The following is a 23964-nucleotide window of genomic DNA, read 5'->3' as shown; positions in this document are numbered from 1 at the left end:
GGCTATTGTCGGAGAAGCATCTGGAAACCCCCTCGGAACCGGTTTCACTCGCTGTATGTGAACCGGCCCAGAGCAAAAAAATGCCGGACAGCCTCCCCGTGGCTTATCTCTCCCGGCGTAGCATCTGCCGGCTTGTCGAAGATGGAGAATGCGGGGATGGCACAGGAACAAGAACCTGCCCTGACTCGGGACGTGACGAGATTCGGCGGTCCAGCCTCCGGCCCGGCCACCGGACATGGACGAAACCTTGTCCACGCTTTTCGATTTGATAGGCTTGAGATAAAGTGACAGGTCTCGTGTCATTTGCTCTTCTCCAGCGAGAGGTTCTAGAACTAGTTTGGAGATTCTGGGGTCTAGTGCGCGAATTTGTTTGATGCCCGCATGATCAAAGCATTACGTGGTGGCAAACTTCCCCACACACGATAGCGAAGAGGATGTCTCTGGCAGTAAGACTTTGCTATCTCGGCTGAGGTAGAGATGTGTGGAGATGGGGATGATAAGGAATAGAGAATCTCCTCGGTTACAGGTGGTGGAAGAAGAAGAAATCAATCAGCTAGCTATTAAGATGGTTAAGAGGGTTGATGGTTAAGGTGAAGACAAGACATGTAAAACAATATTTCATATGTGACATCACTATGTAGAGAAAATCGACAAGGTCATTAATTTTTAAATGGTATATTCTTTTTTTCCACTTAATCCTATTTTCGAAAGCCATATGATGCGCGCCAAATCCAGATAGTTTTATACAGATTAACCCAAAAATACTAATTAAAAAAAATGGCTTCTCTCATGAAACAACGCCTTTTCGCTTTCCAATTTTTTTCTTCTCTCTCTATGCAGATCCAAGGGCCTTGTCCAGGGACTCAATCAGGTAAGGGACTGTTAAAAAAAAAAGTCAGTTCAGCTAGATCTTAAAAGAGAATAAGTTTTGTTTAGTTGGGGCGGCTGGAAACTCACTGTGAGCCTCCTCAAAGACAAGCATGGGGCGAAGTCGCACGGTTCGGACACCGCAAGTGCCAATGTTGACGCCAAGGGTCTTCATCTTCTTGACAAGAGCGGCCGAGTCTTTGGTATCAAAGGCAATGTAGGTTCTAATCAAGAGGGCATTAGTTACGTGAAATTCGTTTTCATTCATTGGCTGCTCGCTGCCACTCACCCTCGGTCCTTGCCACGAAGGTTCTCAACCAGCTGTGGGTACTTTTCAGCGAGGCGCTCCATCTCCTTGTAGAGTGCCGCACCAACGCGAGCCTAAAAAAAATATCGAGTTAGCTTTTGATACTGAGGAGTAAAAAAAAATAGTTTTCTTTTCTACTGGAACTTACAGTCTGGTTGCAAAGGTCCTTGGACAGAATCTCCTCGACGACGGCCTTGGCCATGACAACACGGGCTGGGTCACCGATCCAGCTATTTTTCTCAAATTAGCACACATAAAAGTAATTAAACACCATGGAGGAGCAACTAACGTGTTGAACTGGCGGTAAGCCTTGTCAGGCACCAGTCTGGGGTTGCCAAAGAAGTAGCCCGCAGTGTTGGCCTTCTTGGAGAAGGTGACAATGTCGGGAGGCGAAGTAAGGTTCCAGTGCTCGTGGCCCCAGAACTTGCCGGTGGCGCCGAATCCTACACACGGTGCATTAGCGGACTTTTTTTTTCTCAATATGGTGAACCTGCAAGATAATTGAGCATACCAGTCTGGACCTCGTCGACAATCATGGTGACGTTGTGCTTCTGGGTAATGTCGCGAAGGCCCTGGAAGAAAGCGGCAGAGGCGTGGTTGTCACCGCCCTCGCTCTGGATGGGCTCGACAATCAGGCCGGCAACGGGGAACTGCCACGTCTTGATGAGCTCCTCGACCTTCTCGAGGCAGCGCTTCTCCTCGGCGGCGTTCTCGGCGGCGTACTTGTCCAGAGGGTACTTGAGAGCCGGGAAGGGAGCCTGAGGCCAGTTGAAGGAGGGGATGTCGAGCTTGTGGACGGCCTTTGAGCGCGTGGTGGACAAGCTGCCGAAGCCTCGTCCGTGGAAGGAGTTGGCGAAGCTGAGGATGGCCAGGTCGGGGGAACCAGGCTTGGCGTTGTTGAGGCACGAGGCGATCTCCTCGTCGGTCCACTCCACGCCCTCGCCGCGCTGCTTTCGGCGGTAGAGCATCATGGCGGCCTTGTAGGCCAGCTCGTTGGCCTCGGAACCAGACTGGGCGGTGAAGATCTGGTCCAGTCCCTTGGGGGCGACTCTGAGGAGGCCGTTCTTCAGGACGTCGTGCCACTGGCTGGAGGGGAAGTTGCCCAGCGCGGGACGGTTGACCAGGGCGGAGATCAGCTCGGGGGACTGAGCGGCCTTGATCAGAGTAGGGTTGTTGTAGCCAACAGGGATGGAGGCAATCTGAGAGTAGCTGTGTTTGAGAAGTGTTAGATGCAAAGCCTAAAGCATTAAGATAGGTATGTGCAATTGTTATAAGTCTAATCAACATACACATCGAGGTACTGGTTGCCGTCAACATCGACAATGCTTTACGTTTAATAAGTCAGCTTCTATGCTACAATTCATTCAAAACTCATGACATGTTTAAAAGATAACATACTAGTTGCCAAAGCTCTTGTCATAATCGGCAATGAAGTAGAAGGCTCGGTTATCAAAGAAGGCACCCAGCTTCTCGGCCTCAGCCTTGGACTTGGGGCCGGGGATCTCAGTGGCCACCTTGACTTCGCGAACAGAAGACATGTTTGCTGCAGGAGGATGAACTTGTGTGAGATGAAGAAGAGTTAAAGTTCAAGATTGCTCTGATATACAACAAGACAATATCTTCTCACAACAAGATGGGTAGCGCATACTCTGTTCTTTATAGTTTCGAATCTTGTCTTGTAAGTGCCCCCCCGGCAATGGCCTTTGCCGGCTAACCACGGTGGCGGACGTGGGGATGGGGCTTAGCGTCGCGACCGGGCCGGTTCCGGCTGCTGTGCCGGGCCCACGTGAACAGCTTCCGGGTGGTTTTCTGGAGATGCCGGTCGTGGCAGATGGAAAGATGGGAAGAACGATATCGGAATTGGCGGCGTGGGAAAATGAATCGTGGATGGGATGCAATTTGGTAATGCGAATCTGGCACGGATTGATAATGGGTTCGGAATCCATCCGGATGCTGACTTGCAGCCGGTTCTATAAGAAGAGGCGGGGAGGACATTGGGGAGCGAGTTCATCATATATATCTATTCATAAATACAAAAAATAAAGTTCTGAAAGTTACTTCTTTGTTACACTTGAGAATAAAGAGAATCACACGATAAGTTTGAGAATACACACAGATAAAATGTCTGCTGCCGCTGCATCGCTCCTCAAGGACGCATCGCTGCTCAAGACGAAATCTTACGTCAACGGCGAATGGGTCGAAGCCAAGTCGGGGAAATGGTTCACTGTTGACAGTAAGTTGAAAACTCAGAGACAAAAAAAAAAAGGTCATATCTGTCTATATAGCATGAAAGTTTTTCTAACGTTTGATGCACAGATCCTGCTACTGGAGAGGAGGTTGCAAAATGCCCAGAATTTGACGCGGAAGACACTGAGACCGCCATCAATGCGGCCAACACTGCCTTCCAGACATTCCGCAAGGTGCCCCCCCAGGAGCGCTCTCGCCTCCTCCGCCGCTGGTACGACCTCATGGTCGAGAACGCCGAGGACATTGCCAAGATCATCACCCTAGAGAACGGCAAGGCCCTGCCCGATGCCAGGGGCGAGGCCGCCTACGCCGCAAACTTCTTCAAGTGGTTCTCCGAGGAGGCGCCCCGGATCTACGGCGATGTCATCCAGCCCAGCGCCGCCAACTGCCGCGTCGTCACGCTCAGGGAGCCCATTGGCGTGTGCGGCCTGATTGCGCCGTGGAACTTCCCTGCGGCCATGATTACTCGCAAGGTCGGCCCTGCTTTGGCCGCGGGCTGCACGGTTGTTGTCAAGGCTCCTACGGAAACGCCCCTGACGGCGCTCGCCATAGCCGAGCTGGCTCACCGAGCCGGTATTCCCAAGGGCGTTGTCAACGTCATCACTGCTTTCGACAACACGCCGCTGGTTGGCAAGATCCTCACAACGAACCCCATTGTCAAGAAGGTGTCCTTCACCGGCTCGACCCCTGTTGGCAAGATCCTGATGAACCAGAGCTCCTCCACGCTCAAGAAGCTCTCCTTCGAGCTGGGCGGCAACGCGCCCTTTATCGTCTTCGAGGACGCCGACCTCGACTCAGCAGTGCAGCACCTGATTGGATGCAAGTTCAGAGTCGCCGGCCAGACATGTGTCTGCGCCAACCGCATCTTCGTCCACAGCAGCATCTACGACGAGTTCGTCAAGCGCGTCGTCGACATCGTCAAGACGTTCCAGGTCGGCAACGGCCTCGACAGCAAGACCACCCACGGGCCCCTGATCCACAGCAGGGCCGTGGCAAAGGTCGACGAGCACGTGCAGGACGCAATCTCCAAGGGCGCTCGCCTGCTCCATGGCGGCAAGAGACTGCCCCTGGGCCCCAACTTTTACGACTTGACTGTTCTGGCGGACGTGACGCCCAAGATGCAGGTCTTTAGAGAGGAGACGTTTGGACCGGTCGCGGCCTTCTTCAAGTTCGATACCGAGGAGGAGGTTGTTGCGCTTGCCAACGATGCCGATGTTGGTCTGGCGGGATACTTCTTCAGCAAGGACAACAGCCGATGCTGGCGCGTTGCTGAGGCGCTGCAGGTGGGCATGGTTGGCGTCAATGTTGGGGCCATCAGCGATCCTGCTATTCCGTTTGGAGGCGTCAAGGAGAGTGGGTTCGGACGAGAGGGCAGCAAGTACGGTATGGATGAGTACCTCACCACCAAGATGGTCATGACTGGTATCTAAGCGCCGGTTTGTGAAAAGAGAAAGGAAGAAAGAAAGAAAGAAGCAACGGAACATCTCGGAAAAGAGCGAATAGCTCCATGTATTATTTGGCTTAGCGATTGCATTAATGTATCAGACTTATTAGAATTAGTTTTAGAAGGGCATAGGGAAAAAAGAACAAAACTTACCTCTTTCAACGTCCTATTCTTGCACTTTCATGTCACTTGTTGGCTTCAAGAAAACGCGGCGTAGCTATTGCTTCAAATGTGCGTATGATCGCTGTGACTCTATATATAATAACTCGAACCGGATACTTGACGCCCAAATGAAGTAAAAACATGCCCAAAGTAGTCGACAGTCATCCGGTGTCTGCTCGAATCCCCAAAAATGATTCGTAGAATGTAAAGTCCGACCCATCCCAACCCAAAATCATAACAATCTGATATTCCATAATAACCGTCCCATACTCCAATTCGTTTTAACAATAGCAATATTTTCCCTCCCAACAATTAAATCAGTATGCCGGCCTGCGGTAATGAGCGCGTATCGTTGACTTATTCAGCCGAATGTCCCTCTCGATAATTCAGCCACTCGCCGCCCAGTTATTCCTCAAGGCGTGAGGTGATAGCTCTCTATGACCAGAGATTAGATATTAACCTCCTCATTTTCCCATTATAACTTCTTCATATGCATATGAATAGCCAGAGTCGTTTATAGAAACTGCATCACGATGCAGCCCCCCCACGTCTCCTTCGTCATCTCGCCATGATTGCCCGTAAACGATCGCGTCTCCTTTGCTTCTGCGCAACAGGTTCTTCGATGCCGTACGCTGCCAATTCAAACGGATCAGATGCATCTTCGAGTTTTTCGAGTTTTTTCCGCCTCAGGGTCAGCCAGAACAGGACCAAGAGTGCGGATCCGATGAGAAGCAAGCTATAATAAAGAAATGGTAAGTTAGTAAGTCTGCATCTTTGGATAATATAGGATAAAGGGAAGGAGATGTCATACGCTGTGGCGATGATTACTGCGATAAGGACATGCGTTTGAGACAAGGGCTTCTCGCATGTATTACTCTCCTGGGTTTCTGTGCAGCGCGCCAAAAGGCGATTGGTAAAGCTGTTTAATTGCTCTGTTGAGCGTCTTAATACGCTTCCCAACATCTCTCGCGCCATAACGACGCCTTTGTCACTTTCCATCACTGCAATAGAGAGAACAGTAATGATGGATGATAAAGAAGTAAATATGTGTGTAAAAGAGTGTGTAAATGAGTGTGTAAAAGAGTGTGTTTTTGCAGGACGCAAAACAAAACACCATCCCTCCAGCCACCATCCCTCCAGCCACGACCTCGTATATAACGCTCACCTTATCACGCTCGTGTCTCTAGCCAGCCCCCAATACTACTCACTAACTAAACCATAGTTTGACTATTGAACCGCATCACCCATTGCGCGCGGCCAAGGAGGGCTGTGCAGCGGAGGTTTCAGATGCGCATTCCCCACAACCCTGGGAAATGAAACAGAAGCGGCCAGGCCAATGGAGGAGCCCTTGTGCCTGGTTTCACCCCGCGCTGGCCGACGCTTTTGGTGTAGCTTGGCGCTGGTGGCTGATCGTTCTGGTATGGCGATGCAAGCGCAGGATCGCCCTGACGCCGGTGAGACGCTATTTACCCGCGCTCTCTCAGGGCATGGCCGTCTTCAAACGGCCTGCGCAATGCCGGAGGGGGAACTTGATTTGTCGCATCGCGTCTGTCTAGGAGGGCTTGCGCTGCTAGCCACGGCTTTGCGCGCGTCCACATCTCGTATCATGAAATCCTACTCCGTACTGCTAATGACGATAGGCGTTAGAGCAGAGATAACAGACAATGGAAACCCAAAAGATGAATTGTGATACACGAACCGGGTAAAAACTTGCCGAGGGCTAATAGTCCCATCCCGTCTCTGTAAAACCGTCACATCACGCAAAAGCAGGACCAACCTGCCGTTTCCAGCCATGCGTCAGGGGTCCACTCAGATCTACAGCACATACATACTTGTATCTCAACCCTCGGTTTCCCCATAATTAGAAGCTTTGACAATAATCCACATAGAGCACTTTCAAGACGCATGATGTCAGAAATGATATCATATTAATACATACATACATGGTGGTCCCTCGAATGTATCATCCATCCATCTCTCGTTATTATGATTAATTATAGGCTGGCGAGCCGTAGCCCTTGTTGTCTTATAATGGCGGCGGCTGCTGTTTGAACCAGCCACCGTCAGCACTCTCCCTTCAGATACCTAGCCTTGTGCAAAAGCCGGCATGGCGGTTGTACCGCAGGCCCTGCAGTAAGGTTGTCTGTTCACTGTTCTAGTCCACCACTGTAATCATCATCCAGCTCTGTTTCCTGTCGTGTTACAAATATGGGCGACTTGACGTGAGGTATCTTCGGTATCCTTTTTGGTTAAATTCGTTCCCTTATCGCCAGCTGCGTTTTTCATCCATGTCCCGAATCGATGTTATTTCCAAACTCATTTCCAAAGAATGCCGAGAAGTCATCCAGACTCTGCGGAAATGACGCAAAGTGTCCGTCTACGCCAAAGAATGGAGTGCCTGATGGCATCATCGAGGGTTCTTCCTTCGGAGCTTCTCCCAGATGCCTCGGCTGGTCCATCACCGGCGGCACCATCGGCACTGGCTTGCTCTCAACACCTCTCTCAACCATTTCCGCTATAGGCGCGTCGCTCTTCCAAAGTTGCTCCCACTTTTTGAATTTCGCATATTCGGACTCGCTCACCATAGAGCTGGCTGTCAGTTCCTGTGCATTCATGTTGGCTATAGCTTGTTCGAATGCCTCTATTAGTGATGTTTCGGAGTGTGCAGACTGGCTGCCAGTTGACATTTCCTTGAGCATAGATAGCCCATCCCGTAGAGCCTGTCGGAACATGTATGTTTTTTGAGAAAGACACTGCGTGGTAATGACCAAAAGAGCCGCCCGACAAGAGCTGAATTCAGTATAAGACGCACGAGCAAGGCCAATGCTATTGCGCAGAGAGCGACACGTGTCTATGATTGACAGTGCGGCCTCAGTACAGTCCGCAACCAAGGTCGAACGAGTACCCTTCCTGCTCAGCGACGCACTGGAGGGCCCATTGGCAGATGTAGCTGGACTGGCGCCGTCCTTGAATCCTGCCTCAGGGAAGATAAAAACGCGGCCGACAAACATGCGTACAAGGCAATATTCCAGGTGCAGGTGCATATGTTGGCGAGAAATTGTCGACTGAGATGTAAATTCTTTGCAGAAAATGTCATTCGGCAGAGATTCCCACCAGCTTTTAAGCTCGCGGTGCAGCCCCAAGAGCCTCTTCAGGCCTTCTGGAACGTCATGCTTGGGTAGAGACCGTAGTATAGTTCTAAAAAATATCATTAGCAGGTTAATTTGGTATTCGATAGTGTAGTATCTCACATCTCTTGAGACATTCTGCTGAGCTTTTGATTTAGTTCAAAAGTCGCCAGGAGATGTGCAGTATCGGTTGGCGAGGTTGATGACCAAAGTTCGGGGAGATGAATGGGATAATCGGCGTCCACATCAGTGCCTGAAATAGATGTTGGCCTTCCATGGAAGATTCCGACACGCCTATTCAAGTGTTAGTTCAAGTTGCAATTTAATACTCTATTCGGGGAAAATAGTATCCTCCAGCCGTAACACGTACTTCTCAATCGTGTATACACTCCACCACACTCGATTCCTGGTCTCGACAATGCGCACATCCCGATTTTCGACAGGATATTTTCTATGCATGCCGTTTTGTATCGCAAGCTTCAGGGCCAGATTTAGATAGATGTAGGCCAATCCAGATGCATCCACTGGCAGAGTGTATATACCCAGCAATAGGACAGCCTGCACGCTCTCCAATGAGGATACTGTAATGACATCTGGAAGCAGTCTGCACGCTTGCTGATAGAAGAGTATTCCAACTGCATCCTCCGAGAAGGCTCCCGCCCCTTTCTCTGTGGGGTTCTCGGCGCCTTCAACCAAGGATTCGAGATAAGCAAACTGCGTTCCAATGGCGAAAGTAGCAAAAATAATGCCGATTATTCCCACATCTCTCCGAGAGAAAGATGCAGGGTTCTCATAAGCAAGATTCAATTTGGCCTTGAGCCAGTCTTGTTCAACGAAGAAATAGTTGGTCTGCGCATGCTTGAAAAAGGAATAGACTAGGAAGTCGGCGATAGGTCTCGGTGGTAATAATGATAGTGATCCTAGAATTTCTGAGTTTGACTGAAGCTCCTCGGCGCGATAGTATTCCTTGAATGCCGTCGCAGACTTGGACGATTGCTACATAAGCTAGTCAGCCTCGATGTTAAAGACAGAAATAGGTAGCATGTGATACTCACATTTAAAGAATCATTTGTAACTGTTTGGTCGATCCACTTCTTTATGCGCATGGAAAAGTTCCAGTGTGAAAACTCGCCGGAATAATCTGTAGGTCCAAGTTAGTTTTCAGTGCGTGGCAAAAGGGGCAAGATCAAGCGTTATACGTGTAACATTGCCGTGGAGAGGTCGCATCTCAAACTTCTCGTCCACGCCATCGAATTCGGAGCTCTGTGACGAGATATCAACCGGTCGAGAGGAGTCCCGGCGCTTGTCCGTGGCCTCGGCCAGGTCCTTGAGAGCGTCGAGGTCAAGCGTATCCTTGCTGCCAACGTAGCCCTGGACAATCCTCTCGAGGTATTCTAGGCGTTTGGCCTGGTCAGCCGCGCTCTCGGCTGGGCGGGGTCTTTGGTGGTTGTCAGAACGATTCCGCCTTATGATGTTGAGCATGGACAACCAAAACAGCATCATGGATGATAAGCTCTACCTTGCTATTGCTGCCGGGCGCACGCCTGAGCCGGCCTGGGAATCGGCATCGGCAGACGCCCTGGCCGTGAAGTCGCACGGGCGGCCTAGCCGGAAGCACCGCCGGCACGGCACACCTCCATCGCACCTCTCCTTCTGGCGGCGACAGCCATCGCACCTACATTTGCGGTGTCAGATGAGATTCCTTCTGGTTTGAGCTTCCTTTGCTCTCGGGACAACGTACGCTCGAGCCGCTCGTTTCCTCTCTCTATCTAGGTGACGGCTGGACTTTGACGGCGGCTGCTGGATGTCCATGGGGGTCACAGCGATGACATCAATGCAGGGACAGTCCGAGAAGCCGCAGAGTTTTTGATTCCAAGTGACGAAGCCCCATTACCGATGAAGCAGAAGAGTGGAGATTGAAGATTAGTGTTGGTCACTGTCGCAACTCCCCAGCAGAAGATATGGCTGCTGCTAGGCGGCGATGACTAAGCACGCGACTAGACGGCAGCCTGGCCGAGGTCGGGATATATCGTAGTCTCTACTGGTGGTAAGCCCAGCCCCCAAGCTCGATGCTAGCAGCAGCAGCTATTTATTGCTTATTTTATTACTATTTTATTACCATTTTATTACATAGTGTCGAGCCAGGCGGTGGATACCAGAGTCGAGATGCAGTGCGGGGGGCTAGCCCAAGAACCGGAACGTCGGTACTCTGCGGAATCTTCCATTTCTTCTATACATGCATGAGACTCGTTGGAAGCCAGAGCCTCAGCTCTCTACGGGCGCAGCGTTTGTGGGGCAGTCCGTCTTGCATACAACGGCGTATAATCTGCCTGTTAGCTGCATCTTTGTATTCTGCCGGTTGATAACTTGGTGCCTCCTGGCTACTTACTAGATCATCCAGTGAGTAGAGAGGTATAGGTGAGTGCTCGAATTACAAATCGTTGCACCTACTCATCGTGCCTTGTACTGGATTCGCCACAGTCGCCTCCACGGGGCCATACACCAGACGGAGACACTAGCTGTGTTCCATGTGAAATATCGAACTACTACACCCGTTAAAGAGATACGGCGTCAAATTACGTGCTGCTGAGCGGGTGGACAGAATTAATACCGTGTTGCCATCTGTTTTGTATGTTCCAGCTTATAAACGGCAGTCTAAGTTAACAAAGAGGTCAAAAATAGACTACTCACGCTGCAGTAAACTTGCTGATCACGAAATTGCTCTCGGGCAAATAGTTGCAAGCGACCCTCTGTACGCTATTGCCAAGATCTAAACCCCTGTAGCCACTACCTTTACCTTAGTACTAATATATGTTAGCCTACCTATGTGTCTGCTCTATCAATTGTAAATGATATCTACTATGATAACCTCAAAAACGCCTACACTTCTAACCTGATGCGGCCGGTTAACACCAGACATCAAGTAAAAGAGCGAGAACAGCGAGTGTTACACAAGCCATAGTGGGATTGAATGTCGCCGTGGCTGGTAAAGCAGAGTTGTGCATACGTCGGAGTTTTTGTCCGTGCCCTAAACTCAATCTGAATTGATGAATAGTAATCACGGCTTTGACCCCACGGGTGGTGCTCCCACGCATTTCCAATTCTGTTGAGAATATATTAGTAGAAGGACGAGTTGCAACCGCTCCAGAATAGAATTGCCTGTGGACTAGTCCTCAAAAGCCCAACTAATATACATCCATGCATTGATTCTTGATCCTTGACCAACCCACTTCTGCTTCAGCTTCAGTATCCGCTTTCCACAACACCTACTAGGTAGTTGCTCCATACTATCTACCGGCGACATGCCGCAGTCCTTCTCCTTTGTCAACTTTGACGGGCCCAACCTCGTCCCGGATGCGCAGGTTCGGCGGCGCATCCGGCAGCAGGCGATGAGAGACACTGCCGTGGCCCGGAAACAGAGAGGCGGCTATGGCAAGCATAACATGAGGCAGTATCCCGTCTTTATAAGCCAGCCTGACGGTGTTGAGGCTGCAAAGGATGCGCCGGACTCAAATGAAGTACAGCGCCTTCGCCAATCTATAGATCTCTACGTCCCGTTTTCCTTCCAGGATCCGAGCTTGCCCAAACAGTTTTCTCTGCTTCTAAATCTCATGCCGCTGACCGGCCTTCGTCTTGGTGTCGGGACCCTCTCCCACTATCTCTACGAGCCAACCCAGCCCAAAGATGCCATCGTATCAGCACAGGCCTCGAGTCAGAGGCTCCTATCGTTCATCCCAAGTCGGTATGGACACGTCCGGCTGCTTCGCCACGCAACAGATTGTGTCATTGCAAAGCTTCAGTATCTTTCGCAACCGGAAGAAAATAGATCACCCAAGGGAGATTTAAAAGCGCTGATGCACTATCAAAAAGCACTTAAAACGCTTCAAGAGGCATTATTAGACGAGCGCGAGTGGGCGAAGCCAGAAACTCTTTGCGCAACACAGCTTCTAGGGATTTTTGAGGTGAATAGAACATGCAGATATCGAAATCGTCTCGGCTTTTAAATCATAATTAACCAAAGTATATCTACAGGCCTTGAATGGAAATGAGAAAGATTCTTGGATGCAACACGTCGGGGGCGCGGCTAGACTTGTGGAAGCTCGAGGGGCTCACATGTTTAAGTCGGAATTTGAGAAAGCCCTGTTCTTGTCACACATTGGCCCAACGGTAAGAATATCCAGGCCTCAAAGTTTCAAAAAATTACCAAGTAGGCTCATTGTATTTTTACTCAGGTCATGTCAGCATTTCTAAGCAATACAACCTGCTTTCTGGAACAGTCACAGTGGCAGGCCGTTATTCGAGAGGCGGTCAACGAAGACGCAACTCTTTCAAATGATAAGGAATTTGTCCTCGCACTATGGGGCGGCCTTATTGAGCTACCAAGGCTCTTCAAAGATACAACTGCACTTCTGATGGCGTCTTGCCCGCCTCCACAGAAGATTATCGACGAACTCATAGAGCGCTTGTTGGCAAAACGGAAAAATCTCATGATATGGCTGACTATGATAAGGAAAAATCCCATAGTCAAAAACGGAGGACTAGTAGATGATGACAACGGCGTTCTCATTTTTTCTACAGACTTTGATTATAAGGCTCTGGGACCCTGGTGTCTAACACGCATGGCGTTGCGAGGAACATACGCCGTGTGCCGAATGGTCAAGTCGCGGCTTTTGTACGCTACATCTCCTGAAAAGTTTCAGTCCATGGAAGCGGAAGCGCAAGATATAGCACGTCGCGTTCTGAGTTTGCAGGACGACATGGCAGCCGCCAAACAGTCTACTTTGGTATGGAATCAGTTTATGGCGCAGGGAAGCTGGATTGCGAAGGGGATTGTTGAAACAAAAGAGTTATGGGGAGAGACCCGGGACACGAATGAAAGAATGCTTGAAAAATGGAAATTTGAGAAGTGGAATCAGGTTATAGGAAGGAAAATCTCTTAGCTATCTACCAAAGCAAATGTCAAAAACTTCTTGGGATACTATTTCCCAATTATCAGTCCATTATTAGCCCATGATTATTAATGCATTCTCAATATATTCTTAATTTATTGTTACTTGCATCGGATCGCGAAATTAGATTGTTAATGCATTCTTGGTTTATTCTTAATTTATTGCTCCTTGCTTTAAATCGCCAGATTAAATTCTTCTTGTTAAGCGTCTGCCTTAAATCTATTGCCCATTACTATATTAGTAGTAGAAGTAGTAGAAGTAGTAGAAGTAGTAGAAGTAGTAGTAGCAGGGCCAGAAGCAGTATGAGGAGCGACAAGATTAATCGAAGTATCAGGAGGAGAAATTGGAGATTTGAGAAGCGGAAAACAGGTTATAGGAAGGAAAATCTCTTAGTTATATAGTCTTCTCTCTTGCTGGACTTTTTGTTGTTGTTGTGGTGGTGGTGCTAGTGTTGGTGGTTTTGGTGTGTGTCTTTCTGTATCAAAGCCAATGCTTGTCATCTATCATGTCATCTAGCGATTTTTCTCAAAATAATTATCTTCTCATAAGATTTTAAGTCATTAATTCCCTTGAATCAATGAATAATTACTCCTAACTACCAACTTTGAGAAGTTACGCCAAGCTCAATCATTTAATGTCTTAATGCAGAGGTTCAATAACGATTAAATGCCAAGTTAGGCTCCAGAAGAGAATAGTTTTACTAACGCAAGATTATTTTATTTCATATGAAAGCGAATTATTGATAAACCTTTGTTTTACATATGCTTTGCCCATGAACGATGAATGTTCAATAACCCTTGAGTTACCGGCTATGTTTCATTACAGATTGGTCATCAATTATTCTTTTCCTTCAGCTCATAAATTCCCCAAAGAACTTTCTACCTCTTCCATCGGGTAAATTAATCAACAGGTGTTGGTATCGCAGTTGCCACGTGGGTCACTGCAGCTGGGGTCGTTGGGCTCAACACAGAAACTGGTTGGGTCGACTCCGAAGCCTCCGAAGTGATTGCACACTTGATCTCCAGGGCAGTCCTTTTATTTAATTTTTAGCAAATCATTATAAACCATAAGTATTCAGAAGTGGTGAGAAGCTTACATTGCAGGTGTTGCAAGCGCTAGCCAAGGCTGCGGTGAAGACGAGAACGGCAGCGTAGAGCTTCATTTTGAGGACTGAATAGATACTCTTAGGATCGAATATTATGAATTGGAGGCTTGGGTAGAATGTTTCATTAAAGTTCAATTTACGAAGGGATTAAAGCAAGTATTTATAACTAATTCCTCTGTAATCCACAACCCAGCGAGCTGCTCTCTTGCACCAGCGGCCACGCCCTATGCTGTGCTACTAGCACGATTTGAGCTACGAATATCTTACGTCGGACGATTTTCTGCGTCTTCTTATTGGTATAGCTAACCACTCGTTCAACATCGATGCAATTCACCGACTTGCCGACTACCGTTAGCTCAGATCTCTAACCCTCCCTACATTCGCCTTCCCGAATCTACATCCATAGACAGTTCGGGGTAGAGTTATAGCGGCGCTAAACAGTGACTATTACGCTATTCGCGGCTTGAATTGCCGTGGCGACGGCGACTTGAAAGAACCCTGGTATTCCTTGATTGAGCGTGTCATCCTTAGCGTAGGAACCATGCTAATGTCCTCTGCATTGTTAAAGAACCTGGTTTTCATATTACTATTCGAAACTTGGCAGTTACTTGATTGGGACTGTGTATGCATCGTGGCTCCATCCTCCTTCATAGGTAACGAATGGTCAGTACCCGACGACCCGGGCCAAGTGAGAAAATCCATCATTATTGGTGGGCTCGATATTTCGCGGCGGAATAGGCTATACACTGCATATTTAAAGCGATTTTTTGAAGACTCCCTAATATATATCAGCACGTCGACAGTATCAACTGGCCCCTATTTACTTCCAATCCGGTGGTATTTAGCCCGTTTCCATATACAATTTGAATCTGAAAGCTTATAAGCATAGCTAGTAACAAACCAGCACTCCTAAGAAGCTTTCAGTTAACGCATAAGTTGATATAGAATATTTATGCTCAAAAAGAGAGTTAACTGGCCTGTTGATCGACCTTGGCGATTTTCTCCTATGGTTTTTTGCTTTTGGTTTCATCGGACTGATCACAATACCTGTCAACTCAATATTCCGCCCCTAGTCGATATAGTTACATCTGCCTTCCTAATCGATCCATGGACACTTTATACCTAATAAGCATCTCGTATACCGCAGTAAGCTTACTTTACAGCGGGTATGGAATGACTTGTCCACAAAATAGCCACTAAGCATACTGCAGTGGATCACCATCAGGTTATAAAACATTCAGTAATTGGATGCTCATAAACAGACCTAGCATGAGGGAATAAAGATTTAGTTTATTTATATTTAGACTTCGACTGTTGACACGTTTAGTCCAACTGATATAAATAATGAGGTTTTGGGTACAAATATTGAATTTCCATCACCGTATAGGTATACGTTGAACCACTTAATTGCTTCATAAACTTCTTACAAAGACAGTCGCTCGCTTCCCTGGCGTTTACAAGAATACTAGACCTTAATATTCCCATGAATTGCTAGTATACTATCAGCTCGATAACGTGCATCAATTCCAAATGAAATGCAAATATACTTACCACCAACTCTCCATCTCTGTGCAAACTCACGAAGTGCCCAACTGAGTTCTTCAAGAGCGGAACCAGTAAACATTCCCTCTTCATGTAAATCCACATTGGTTTTAGCCAACAAATTGGCGGCACGGCACGTGGAAGAAAGTCCAATAAGAGAAAGTCCATCGACTCCCTTTTTTAGTACTGTCCCGCTCATAGACTTGCAGATATCGACTGCCATTCGTCGCGAGGACTCCATGGCGAGTCTATCTGCTGTACCAACAGCCGTTTGCGTTTGCCTAGAGTTATATACGCTGAGCTCGAATAGAAAGCTAAATATGTTGGTTTAGCTCCATTCAATTGCTCTAGAAATGGTATCGCGAAATCATACCTCAGTGCCAAGGCAATGCTATCGCAAAACACAAGAGAATTTGGCCCAGCAGCTTGAATGAGAGCAAAGCAAATATTTCGAAGCCGTGACTCAACGGCTGCATATGAGCCTGTTGAAGACCTTACCATCTCTTCGAGTTTTATATACTGTATTGCCTCTCGAACAACTTTTGCGACGTGGAAAAGCATCTCAAAATTCGAAAATGAGCCGTCGTTCTCGCCTAACATTTGTTCGTATGGCCAGGCAGGCTCAGTCGATAAAAGAGAAATATCATCTGTCGGCACTTGTATATTTGTCGACATTTGGATGTCTATCGATGCTTTTGGAAGCTCTATAAGACTGTCGCGGTTAAGGTTAGATCAGATATCGTATCTATAGAATGATACTAGGCGACCCGCGAAGCCAAAATACCTACCAGTCCATAATAGCAACTGCTCTCCGGCATATAATGGCTATATTTGGCTCCTTGTCATCATCGCTTCCAAGAGCTAATGAGAGCCTGTGCAATCTACAAACGGTCATACAAGCAGCAATTGTGATTTTGGACTCTTGATCGTGACCATGGCCGTATTCAAATAACGAGAGTAAAAGGCCAATCTGGAGAACTTGTATACAAGGCCTCGAAGACGTTTGCAAGAGCAGAAAGGACTGCTTTGTTGCCTTATATAAATTGCAGCAGGTATCATGAGCTGGGTGCTTGCAGGGCGGCTGTGACACTAGAGCCATGCATAAAAGCAACACGCCGTCTCTACCATGACAATTTCCTAAAATTGAATCTGTAGTAAATAAGGCAATTTGATCATCTGTCATAATCGGAAACCAGCTATGGACTGTTTTCTTGTATGTTTGAGCAATGGATGTAGTAGTCAAGCGGATTGATCCAAGCGCCATATGAAGGATTGAAGCCTCCTGCTCAGCATCATCGACGTTACTCAATAGGGCAACCGATATCATACCAACGAGCTTGTAGCACGTTTCAAGAGAAACATCAAAAATACACACCGTTTGATGATCTGTAGGTGGCAAGACGCCGTCTCCGTCATCAGTGCAAACTCCGCCGGCGGAGTTGTTAGTGGACATTTGGCGTCCATAAACGCATCGCATCTGCTTCCTAAAGGACGCAAGAAATGAGAAGGAGGCTCTTAGTAAAAAGTTTGCTAAGAAGTACAAGTTACTTACGATGCACATCGAGTACAGGCAGGAAGATGCTTGTCGCAGCGGGCTTTTGATCTTCTGCATTGGTGACAGACTCCGGCCGCTCTGCCAAAGATTGGAAAATGCGGCGGAGAACTTGTGTAGTTCGGCGTGGAAGCTGATACTTGCATTCTGCCGATGAAGCTATCGAGGTAGATGTAGCGGCAAGGTCAAATTTCTCTTATTGATGGTAACAATAGAACTCTGCTCGTACACGTGTAAAGGTGAAGTTCTGTTAAGGATAGATACATGTTTCACGGACTTCGAGTTTCCAGGCGGCCGGCTAACCAGCGGAACCAACCAACTTATAAATCGTGAGCAGGGATCGGCCGATGCATTAGCGCCAGTTTGCAAGTCCATTTTCAGCTTATCGAGGAGCAAGTCGCCCAATCAGAGGCAGCGCCATAATAGGAGAGGCTTTGTTGCTATATCGCTACTTTATAGCAAAATCATGGACTGAGGTTGAGCGATACAGTCGATCATTTGTCTATATAAACTCACTCTCTTCCGCTATCTAATTTAATTTAACAGAAATTCATTTTATTTTCAAATTAAGAAAAACAGCAAGTTTAACAGAGCCATTTCTTTACGCCCAAGATCCAGCCATCTTCAGAGGGTACACAAGTTTAAGATGTCGCCAATCAAGACCGTCGCAGTTCTCGGTGTATTTATTAATTCTAGAATTAACAAATAACCATTGACTAATATTGCCAATCTTCTTTAGGCCACCGGAAATGTCGGCAAAGTTACTATCCCAGCTTTACTCTCTGCCGGCTTCCTTGTAACGGTCATTGCAAGGCCAGAAAGCACCTCGACGTATCCTCAAGACATCACTGTTAAGAAGTCTTCTTACGACAACCTAAAGACACTTACTGAAGCATTGGAAGGTCAAGATGCTCTTGTTGAAGCATTCAACCCCGCCGCTGCCGAACACCAGAGCACCATCGTACAGGCTGCTCTGGCCGCTGGCGTGGCTCATTTGATCACACCTGAGTTTAGCACCGACTCTTTTTCTGCTAATTCTTCGGAAATTCGAATCTTTGAGCCCAAGCATAAGGCTCAAAAAGAGCTTGAAAAGCTCACATCGTCGCCCGACTGCGCTTTGTCATGGACAGGCATTGTTGTGGGAGCATGGTTTGACTGGGGCATTGAGACAGGGTTCTTTTGGGTTGACAAAAAGAAGCGTACCATCTCACGTTTTGGATCCGGCAACCAAAAGGTCTCAATGAGTCATCTCGCGCTCTGCGGAGATACTATTGTGTCTGTCCTTCAAAATCCCGAAAAGTACCGAAATCGGGTTGCTTATTTTGCGGATTACGCCGTCAGTACGAATGAGCTTATCAACATGATTCAAAAAGTTTCGTCTCCTGGTGAGTGGGAGATTGTGGATCTGTCGGTGGAAGATTTCAACAAGGAAGGATTCGCACTTTGGGATGAGGATACCAAGCAAGGCGTAACAACTCGGCTGTTCAGCAAAGCATATACCATGCTGGGGACTGCGGCAGTATTCGATGAACAGAATCGCTACGATGGGGATTTTACGGCCAAGCTGGAACCTGGGTCTGGCAGGCCTATCGAAAGTTTGGAGGAAAGCCTTAGAAAGCTGCTGGGCTACGCTTGAGGAGCTTTAGGTCATTGAAGATTGGGGGCTCTGGAACTAAGCTTCCATCTCGTAGCACGCTGTATACTGAGTCGTTTGTTTAAAGCAAACTCTTTGTATTAGAAATACACTTCTTGCAATGTTATTATTACTGACCTCCATACCGATTAGCGAGTTTAGTACAATGCGTCTCTTTTCATGTCAGAGTTATCATTGAGAGGCATGATAATTGGTAGAGCTTTCGACACGATGTCGATGAAAAGTTTGTGCATCAAAACGCTGATGATATACTCTGGTTATGTAGCTAAAAGATTTTCCTCCCTATAACCTGATTCCACTTCTGAAACTTCCATTTTTCTCCCTCCTGAGAATCCGATTAATCTCGTCGCTCCTCGTCCTTCTTCTAGCCCTGTTACTATTTCTTCTGGTTCTGCTACTGATACTACTGATACTACTGATACTACTGATACTACTGATACTACTGATACTACTGATACTACTGATACTACTGATACTACTGATACTACTGATACTACTGATACTACTGATACTACTGATACTACTGATACTACTGATACTACTGATACTACTGATACTACTGATACTACTGATACTACTGATACTACTGATACTACTGATACTACTGATACTACTGATACTACTGATACTACTGATACTACTGATACTATTGATTCTACTGATACTATTGATACTGCTGCTACTACTTCTTCTGGTCCTGTTACTACTTTTTCTAGCCCTGCTACTACTTCTTCTAGCCCTGCTACTACTTTTTCTGGTCTTGCTACTACTAATGTAGTATGGGTAATGGATCTGAGGCTGTGGGTTAATAATGGACTAATAATTCGGAGACATTGGCTTTAGTAGAGAAAAAAAAAAAAAAAAAAAAAAAAAAAAAAGTCCAGCAAGAGAAGAAACCAGATATTAGAAGCTTGAATTAGATAATCGCTCTAATTCTACCCTTCAATTGTCATACCTGACAACTCCCGCTAGTTGGCTTCAGTCGAGAAGCTTATAAACTGTATAAGCGACCAAACAATATAGAACCAAACCCATAGACATTCCGAATAATAGCACTAAACTTGCAACCCAGCCCGTCTGTTTGGGTTCGCCTCCATTGTCAGTCGATTCACTTTTGATATCAGGTCGTCGAATAGGGGTTACTGTCGTGGGCGTTTTTGTCGTTATTTTTCTCAGTTTAGCATTTGCGTGGGTCAGTGTAGCCCTTGTAGGGGTGATCACAGGATGCAAACTCTTTAGCCTTGGGATCCTAGACGGTCGAGCCATTTCGAAGACTGGTGAGGTGATTTACTCTTGGTCGCAACGTGTGCTCTGTTGCTTCCCGCTGCCGAAATGAACATGGCGAGCAGAAGATGGACCAAACGACAAGCAATTCATCTCTTATATGAGAAGCAATTTGCTGTCAGATTCGACCAACAATTGAACAACTCAAACTTGACCACTACGCTGTTCAAAACATCGAGAACAAAGGAAAAACGAGCCATTGAAGTCGGAAGCAAATTACGCCTTGAACCGCTGTAGTCCATAAATACACCCGAAAACAACAGGCGTCCTCTCTCCTCGCCATTTGTCTACCTAGCGAACCACAAACTGACGCCCAGGCAAATGTCAACATCTCTGTTGGCAGCCTTGCTCAATACGCACCATCGCACAATGGCCCTCGAAGCCAATTGCACAAGAGTAGGCATATATAGATTCAACGCCCTTTTTTAGGATCATTACACATAGCACATTGCGGCTTTACAGAATACAGTCACAAACACACAAAACACAGGTGCATAAACAGCAAGAAATGTAGATCTCAGAATGAAGCGACATCGGAACGAACAGTCTCCAATGACGAGATTAACGAAAGGATCGGTCTCTCTCCAAATATCCTCGGGCCAAAATGGCCTTGCCGACGTCGATGTCCATAGTAGACAGCGCGCGGCGGATATTCGTGACTATCTGGAGAGGAAAAAAAAAAAAAGAAGAAGGAGCTCCGTAAACTCTCGGCGCGAAATTCTGTGCAAAATGGTCAGGGCATCGGAAAAAATACGGATGAGTCAGCATACAACTAAGGCACGTGATAGCAGATGAGGAATTAGAGCTCCGTGATTGGCCCACCTAAACCGAGGAACCGAGCGCAGTTCCGGTCCGAAGAAGCTCGTCACGGATCTTGAGCCCGAGCGACAAACTGAGGGAATCGAAACTTCGAATTCCTGGGGAATCAAACAATTGCCCATTGACCCGGTCTTTACCTGCCATCTCCGCTCCTCCAGATCTTTCCCCCCCAAGCTGCCCAAGATGATCGCTCAACGGCTCGGCCTCGCTGCCATGCGCAGTATGTTTCTCTTTCTCGAGCTCTTTCACATGGAGGAGAGCTGCGAATAGCCTCAAAACATGCAGACGGATGTGCTAACCTCGAAGCTTCTCTCGCAGGCGCGACTAAGCCCAACGCTTTCTTCAGCCAGAATATCCCCCGGATGGTTCTCGCCTCTGCCATGTCGACCTCACAGGCCCGGTAAGCCACGCTGCTCGACCCCACGCTCTCCGCCGTTAGCAATATCGAAAAGCAGCCCCCTCCATGAAGGACAACAAAAAAAAAAAAAGACTTTGCTAATACGATGCCTCTTCTTTCTTTCGCAGATCTATCTCGACTCAGAAGCTCACCCCTGAAGAGGGCCAGCAGATCCTCGTCAAGCAGCGTCTCGATCGCCCCGTCTCTCCCAACCTGGGCATCTACAAGATGGAACAGACCTGGTTCGGTGCCTCCGCCTGGACTCGTATCACCGGCTGCGCGCTCTCCGGTGCCGCCTACGTCTACTTCACTGCCTACCTCGCCTCTCCTCTTCTCGGCTTCCACATTGAGAGCGCCGCCCTGGCATCCGGCTTCGCTGCCCTGCCTTTCGTCGTCAAGGGTGCCATCAAGTTCGCTCTGGCTTTCCCTTTCACCTTCCACTTCATCAACGGCATCAAGCACCTGGTATACGATCTGGGTATCGGCTTTGCCAAGGCTCAGATCAAGAGGGGAGAGATTGCTCTGTGGATTTCAAGTATCATTGGCGGTGGTTACTTGGCTTTCGGCTTGTAAGAGAAAACAACGGAGTGGAAAATATAATGGGAAGGAAATGTGATACCGGGCGAGCAATTGAAGGTGCAGTGTAAAACTAAATGGCCGTGGTAAGGCCTTTTTCGATTAACTGTCCAAATCTTGATATTAAAAAAAGAATTATAAACAATCCGAACATTGCGCACTAGTCGTGCAATGTAAAGCTGATTTACCGGATATCAACCAATCTAAAACGCCGAGCGCCTTTTTCATATGCCGCATTAACTGTAGCTGTTTACACAATAGTCCCCTTTAGTACCCTTTACTCTAAAAACCGAGCATCGAGAATTGTCTTGATCAGCTGATGGTTGCGAGCAGCCGCAATTTTCTCGCCAACAATAGGACCAAGGAAATCGTTGAGGTCAGAAAGCTCGGAGGCAGGGGTGCTTCCATTTATTCCATTAGCTTCTGCCACATTAGAGTCTGTTATTTCCGTTCTCTGCGCAAGAGACGCTACCGCCTGCACAAGGCCCTGCACAAGCATATCATACTCAATAGAACCTTCAGATTTTTCTTTCAAAGGCTGAAGGATTCCAGAATCAAAGCTCTTGAGGTTTCTCAAAACCAAAACTCGAATGGCTTCGGTTCCTCCCGCCTCGAGAAGGCCATGGATTGCACCGTACAGCACGGCGGGAGGCTTGGTAGGGTCCAAGAAGTACTTGAGACACGTTCTTGTGAGCTTTGGTCGAAGTAATGAGTTTGATGCCGAGTATTTTCGGGCAATGCGGCCGAGCAGTGAGGCCGCCAATTGACGGAGATCGTATTGCTCTTTGAGCGAATCCTGTCCCTCGTCTGTGCCCAGCTTCCTCGCCATCAGGCACGTCAGCACAGGGGCGGAGAGGGAGCTGGCGTACGGGTCCAAGAACAAGCTCTTGTTCTCGATCAACGCGTTTGTCAGCTCCATCATCTGCTTCAGAGTGAATGTGTCGTCGAGCTGATGTGTGACTCTGTCCATGATGAAATTGATAAAGTAGGGAACTAGCTGATGAAGACCGGGATCATCTCGAACAGAACCCAGTGCAGCTTGACGTAGTCGTATAACTTCCTCGTCCGGGTTATCGTCGAGGATGGCGGCCTGAATCTTGTCGAAGTAAAGGATGAGCTCCTTGCTCACGATATGTTTAACAGAAGGTTGGCCAGCCGAGGTATCATTCCCAGCCAAAGCCGACAGCGCGGGGTTCGCTCCTGGACCCTTGGGCAGCAAATCTTGCGGTCTCAGCTCGGCGGAGGTAGGATTCTGAGGGATAGAGGGCTGAACGCCTTCAATAGCAAGCCAGTGCGCTATAGAGAAATGTCAGTGAAACTGCATGCAAACGCACACGGCCTGCCAGGTAAGGCCTACCAGTAAAGTTCATATCTCGCGGCACTCTAGGGAGCGGCGCGTTGATCAATTTCTCGAAATCCACCTCTTCATCCTCGATGTAGAACAGCGGCTGGCCGGGTCCCAAGCTTGCCTCGCCATATCGCAGAGGTCGCGTCGAATCATAGCCATACAGAGGCTCCGCATCCAGAACTTTGAGGGCCAAGGAGACGTCGTTAACCGTCATGGTCGTCCGTCGTGCCGCACGCATCAAGCGGAGAGCCTCGATGATGACCTGGCCGATGCGGTACTCGACGTCCTGTGCGAGAGCCTTGAGGGCCTCATCGCTCATGGAGCCAATGCCCACCGACTCCGCCACATCCTTGACGTTCTCGGTGTTCCACAGCAATTTGGGGTTTTCGTTCGCCATGGTTCCTGCCTTTCGATTGGCGGCGTTGGCGGTGTGAGGCTGCAGCTTCGTTCGAGGGATGGTTGGCGGCCTCGTGAAGCGATGCGCGAGCGGGTTGATGGTAAGGCTGAGAGATCAATGCGAGGCGAGCTTGGATGAATTGTGGGGAGAAGGCTGGAAGATACAAAGTACAAGGTACCTGGGTAC

The 23964-nt window shown here is 48.0% G+C and overlaps 10 protein-coding genes across 11 annotated transcripts; 4 read left to right on the top strand and 6 right to left on the bottom strand.

Moving 5' to 3' along the window:
- Positions 1–691: 691 nt before the first annotated feature.
- TrAFT101_008525 (uncharacterized protein) lies at positions 692–2764 on the bottom strand. The gene is made up of 8 exons (XM_024909692.2): positions 2573–2764; positions 2464–2499; positions 1686–2383; positions 1464–1617; positions 1323–1404; positions 1157–1248; positions 958–1091; positions 692–879 (listed from the first exon to the last, which is right to left on the bottom strand). The coding sequence occupies exons 1-8, from the start codon at positions 2710–2712 to the stop codon at positions 833–835; spliced, it is 1383 nt and encodes a 460-aa protein (XP_024762059.2). The 5' UTR covers positions 2713–2764; the 3' UTR covers positions 692–832.
- Positions 2765–3295: 531 nt separating this feature from the next.
- On the top strand, positions 3296–4995 carry TrAFT101_008524 (uncharacterized protein; the record flags this gene model as incomplete). Its single annotated transcript, XM_024906626.2, has 2 exons — positions 3296–3407; positions 3491–4995. 2 exons carry the CDS (start codon positions 3296–3298, stop codon positions 4849–4851), a joined length of 1473 nt encoding a protein of 490 aa, XP_024762060.2. The 3' UTR covers positions 4852–4995.
- A 590-nt stretch (positions 4996–5585) lies between these two features.
- Positions 5586–6026, bottom strand: TrAFT101_008523 (uncharacterized protein; the record flags this gene model as incomplete). The annotated part of the gene is made up of 2 exons (XM_024899826.2): positions 5586–5763; positions 5839–6026. The coding sequence occupies 2 exons, from the start codon at positions 6024–6026 to the stop codon at positions 5586–5588; spliced, it is 366 nt and encodes a 121-aa protein (XP_024762061.2).
- Positions 6027–6896: 870 nt separating this feature from the next.
- On the bottom strand, positions 6897–10101 carry TrAFT101_008522 (uncharacterized protein). Of its 2 annotated transcripts, XM_024902460.2 has the most exons (7): positions 9897–10101; positions 9675–9830; positions 9355–9620; positions 9211–9296; positions 8526–9151; positions 8279–8449; positions 6897–8225 (listed from the first exon to the last, which is right to left on the bottom strand). In XM_024902460.2, exons 1-7 carry the CDS (start codon positions 9965–9967, stop codon positions 7310–7312), a joined length of 2292 nt encoding a protein of 763 aa, XP_024762062.2. In that variant the 5' UTR covers positions 9968–10101; the 3' UTR covers positions 6897–7309. The 2 variants fall into 2 exon arrangements, with proteins under 2 accessions (XP_024762062.2, XP_065984479.1); XM_066128361.1 differs by having other exon boundaries at positions 6898–8225; positions 9675–9909.
- A 1230-nt stretch (positions 10102–11331) lies between these two features.
- On the top strand, positions 11332–13145 carry TrAFT101_008521 (uncharacterized protein). The gene is made up of 3 exons (XM_024909693.2): positions 11332–12117; positions 12188–12322; positions 12388–13145. The coding sequence occupies exons 1-3, from the start codon at positions 11458–11460 to the stop codon at positions 13093–13095; spliced, it is 1503 nt and encodes a 500-aa protein (XP_024762063.2). The 5' UTR covers positions 11332–11457; the 3' UTR covers positions 13096–13145.
- Positions 13146–14007: 862 nt separating this feature from the next.
- On the bottom strand, positions 14008–14266 carry TrAFT101_008520 (uncharacterized protein; the record flags this gene model as incomplete). Its single annotated transcript, XM_024899838.2, has 2 exons — positions 14008–14136; positions 14201–14266. The coding sequence occupies 2 exons, from the start codon at positions 14264–14266 to the stop codon at positions 14008–14010; spliced, it is 195 nt and encodes a 64-aa protein (XP_024762064.1).
- Positions 14267–17949: 3683 nt separating this feature from the next.
- TrAFT101_008519 (uncharacterized protein) lies at positions 17950–18939 on the top strand (the record flags this gene model as incomplete). The annotated part of the gene is made up of 2 exons (XM_066128360.1): positions 17950–17982; positions 18043–18939. The coding sequence occupies 2 exons, from the start codon at positions 17950–17952 to the stop codon at positions 18937–18939; spliced, it is 930 nt and encodes a 309-aa protein (XP_065984478.1).
- Positions 18940–19762: 823 nt separating this feature from the next.
- On the bottom strand, positions 19763–20223 carry TrAFT101_008518 (uncharacterized protein; the record flags this gene model as incomplete). The annotated part of the gene is made up of 2 exons (XM_066128359.1): positions 19763–19773; positions 19989–20223. 2 exons carry the CDS (start codon positions 20221–20223, stop codon positions 19763–19765), a joined length of 246 nt encoding a protein of 81 aa, XP_065984477.1.
- An 813-nt stretch (positions 20224–21036) lies between these two features.
- On the top strand, positions 21037–22267 carry TrAFT101_008517 (uncharacterized protein). Its single transcript, XM_024909694.2, has 3 exons — positions 21037–21280; positions 21379–21460; positions 21586–22267. Exons 1-3 carry the CDS (start codon positions 21244–21246, stop codon positions 22028–22030), a joined length of 564 nt encoding a protein of 187 aa, XP_024762067.1. The 5' UTR covers positions 21037–21243; the 3' UTR covers positions 22031–22267.
- TrAFT101_008516 (uncharacterized protein) lies at positions 22077–23865 on the bottom strand. The gene is made up of 2 exons (XM_024899936.2): positions 23391–23865; positions 22077–23329 (listed from the first exon to the last, which is right to left on the bottom strand). The coding sequence occupies exons 1-2, from the start codon at positions 23776–23778 to the stop codon at positions 22311–22313; spliced, it is 1407 nt and encodes a 468-aa protein (XP_024762068.2). The 5' UTR covers positions 23779–23865; the 3' UTR covers positions 22077–22310.
- Between the last annotated feature and the right edge of the window lie 99 nt (positions 23866–23964).

This window comes from Trichoderma asperellum, chromosome 5, assembly GCF_020647865.1.
Source record: "Trichoderma asperellum chromosome 5, complete sequence".
Taxonomy (NCBI): domain Eukaryota; kingdom Fungi; phylum Ascomycota; class Sordariomycetes; order Hypocreales; family Hypocreaceae; genus Trichoderma; species Trichoderma asperellum.
Note: the sequence above shows the minus strand (reverse complement) of the source record. Positions and strands in the feature narration are given on the sequence as shown.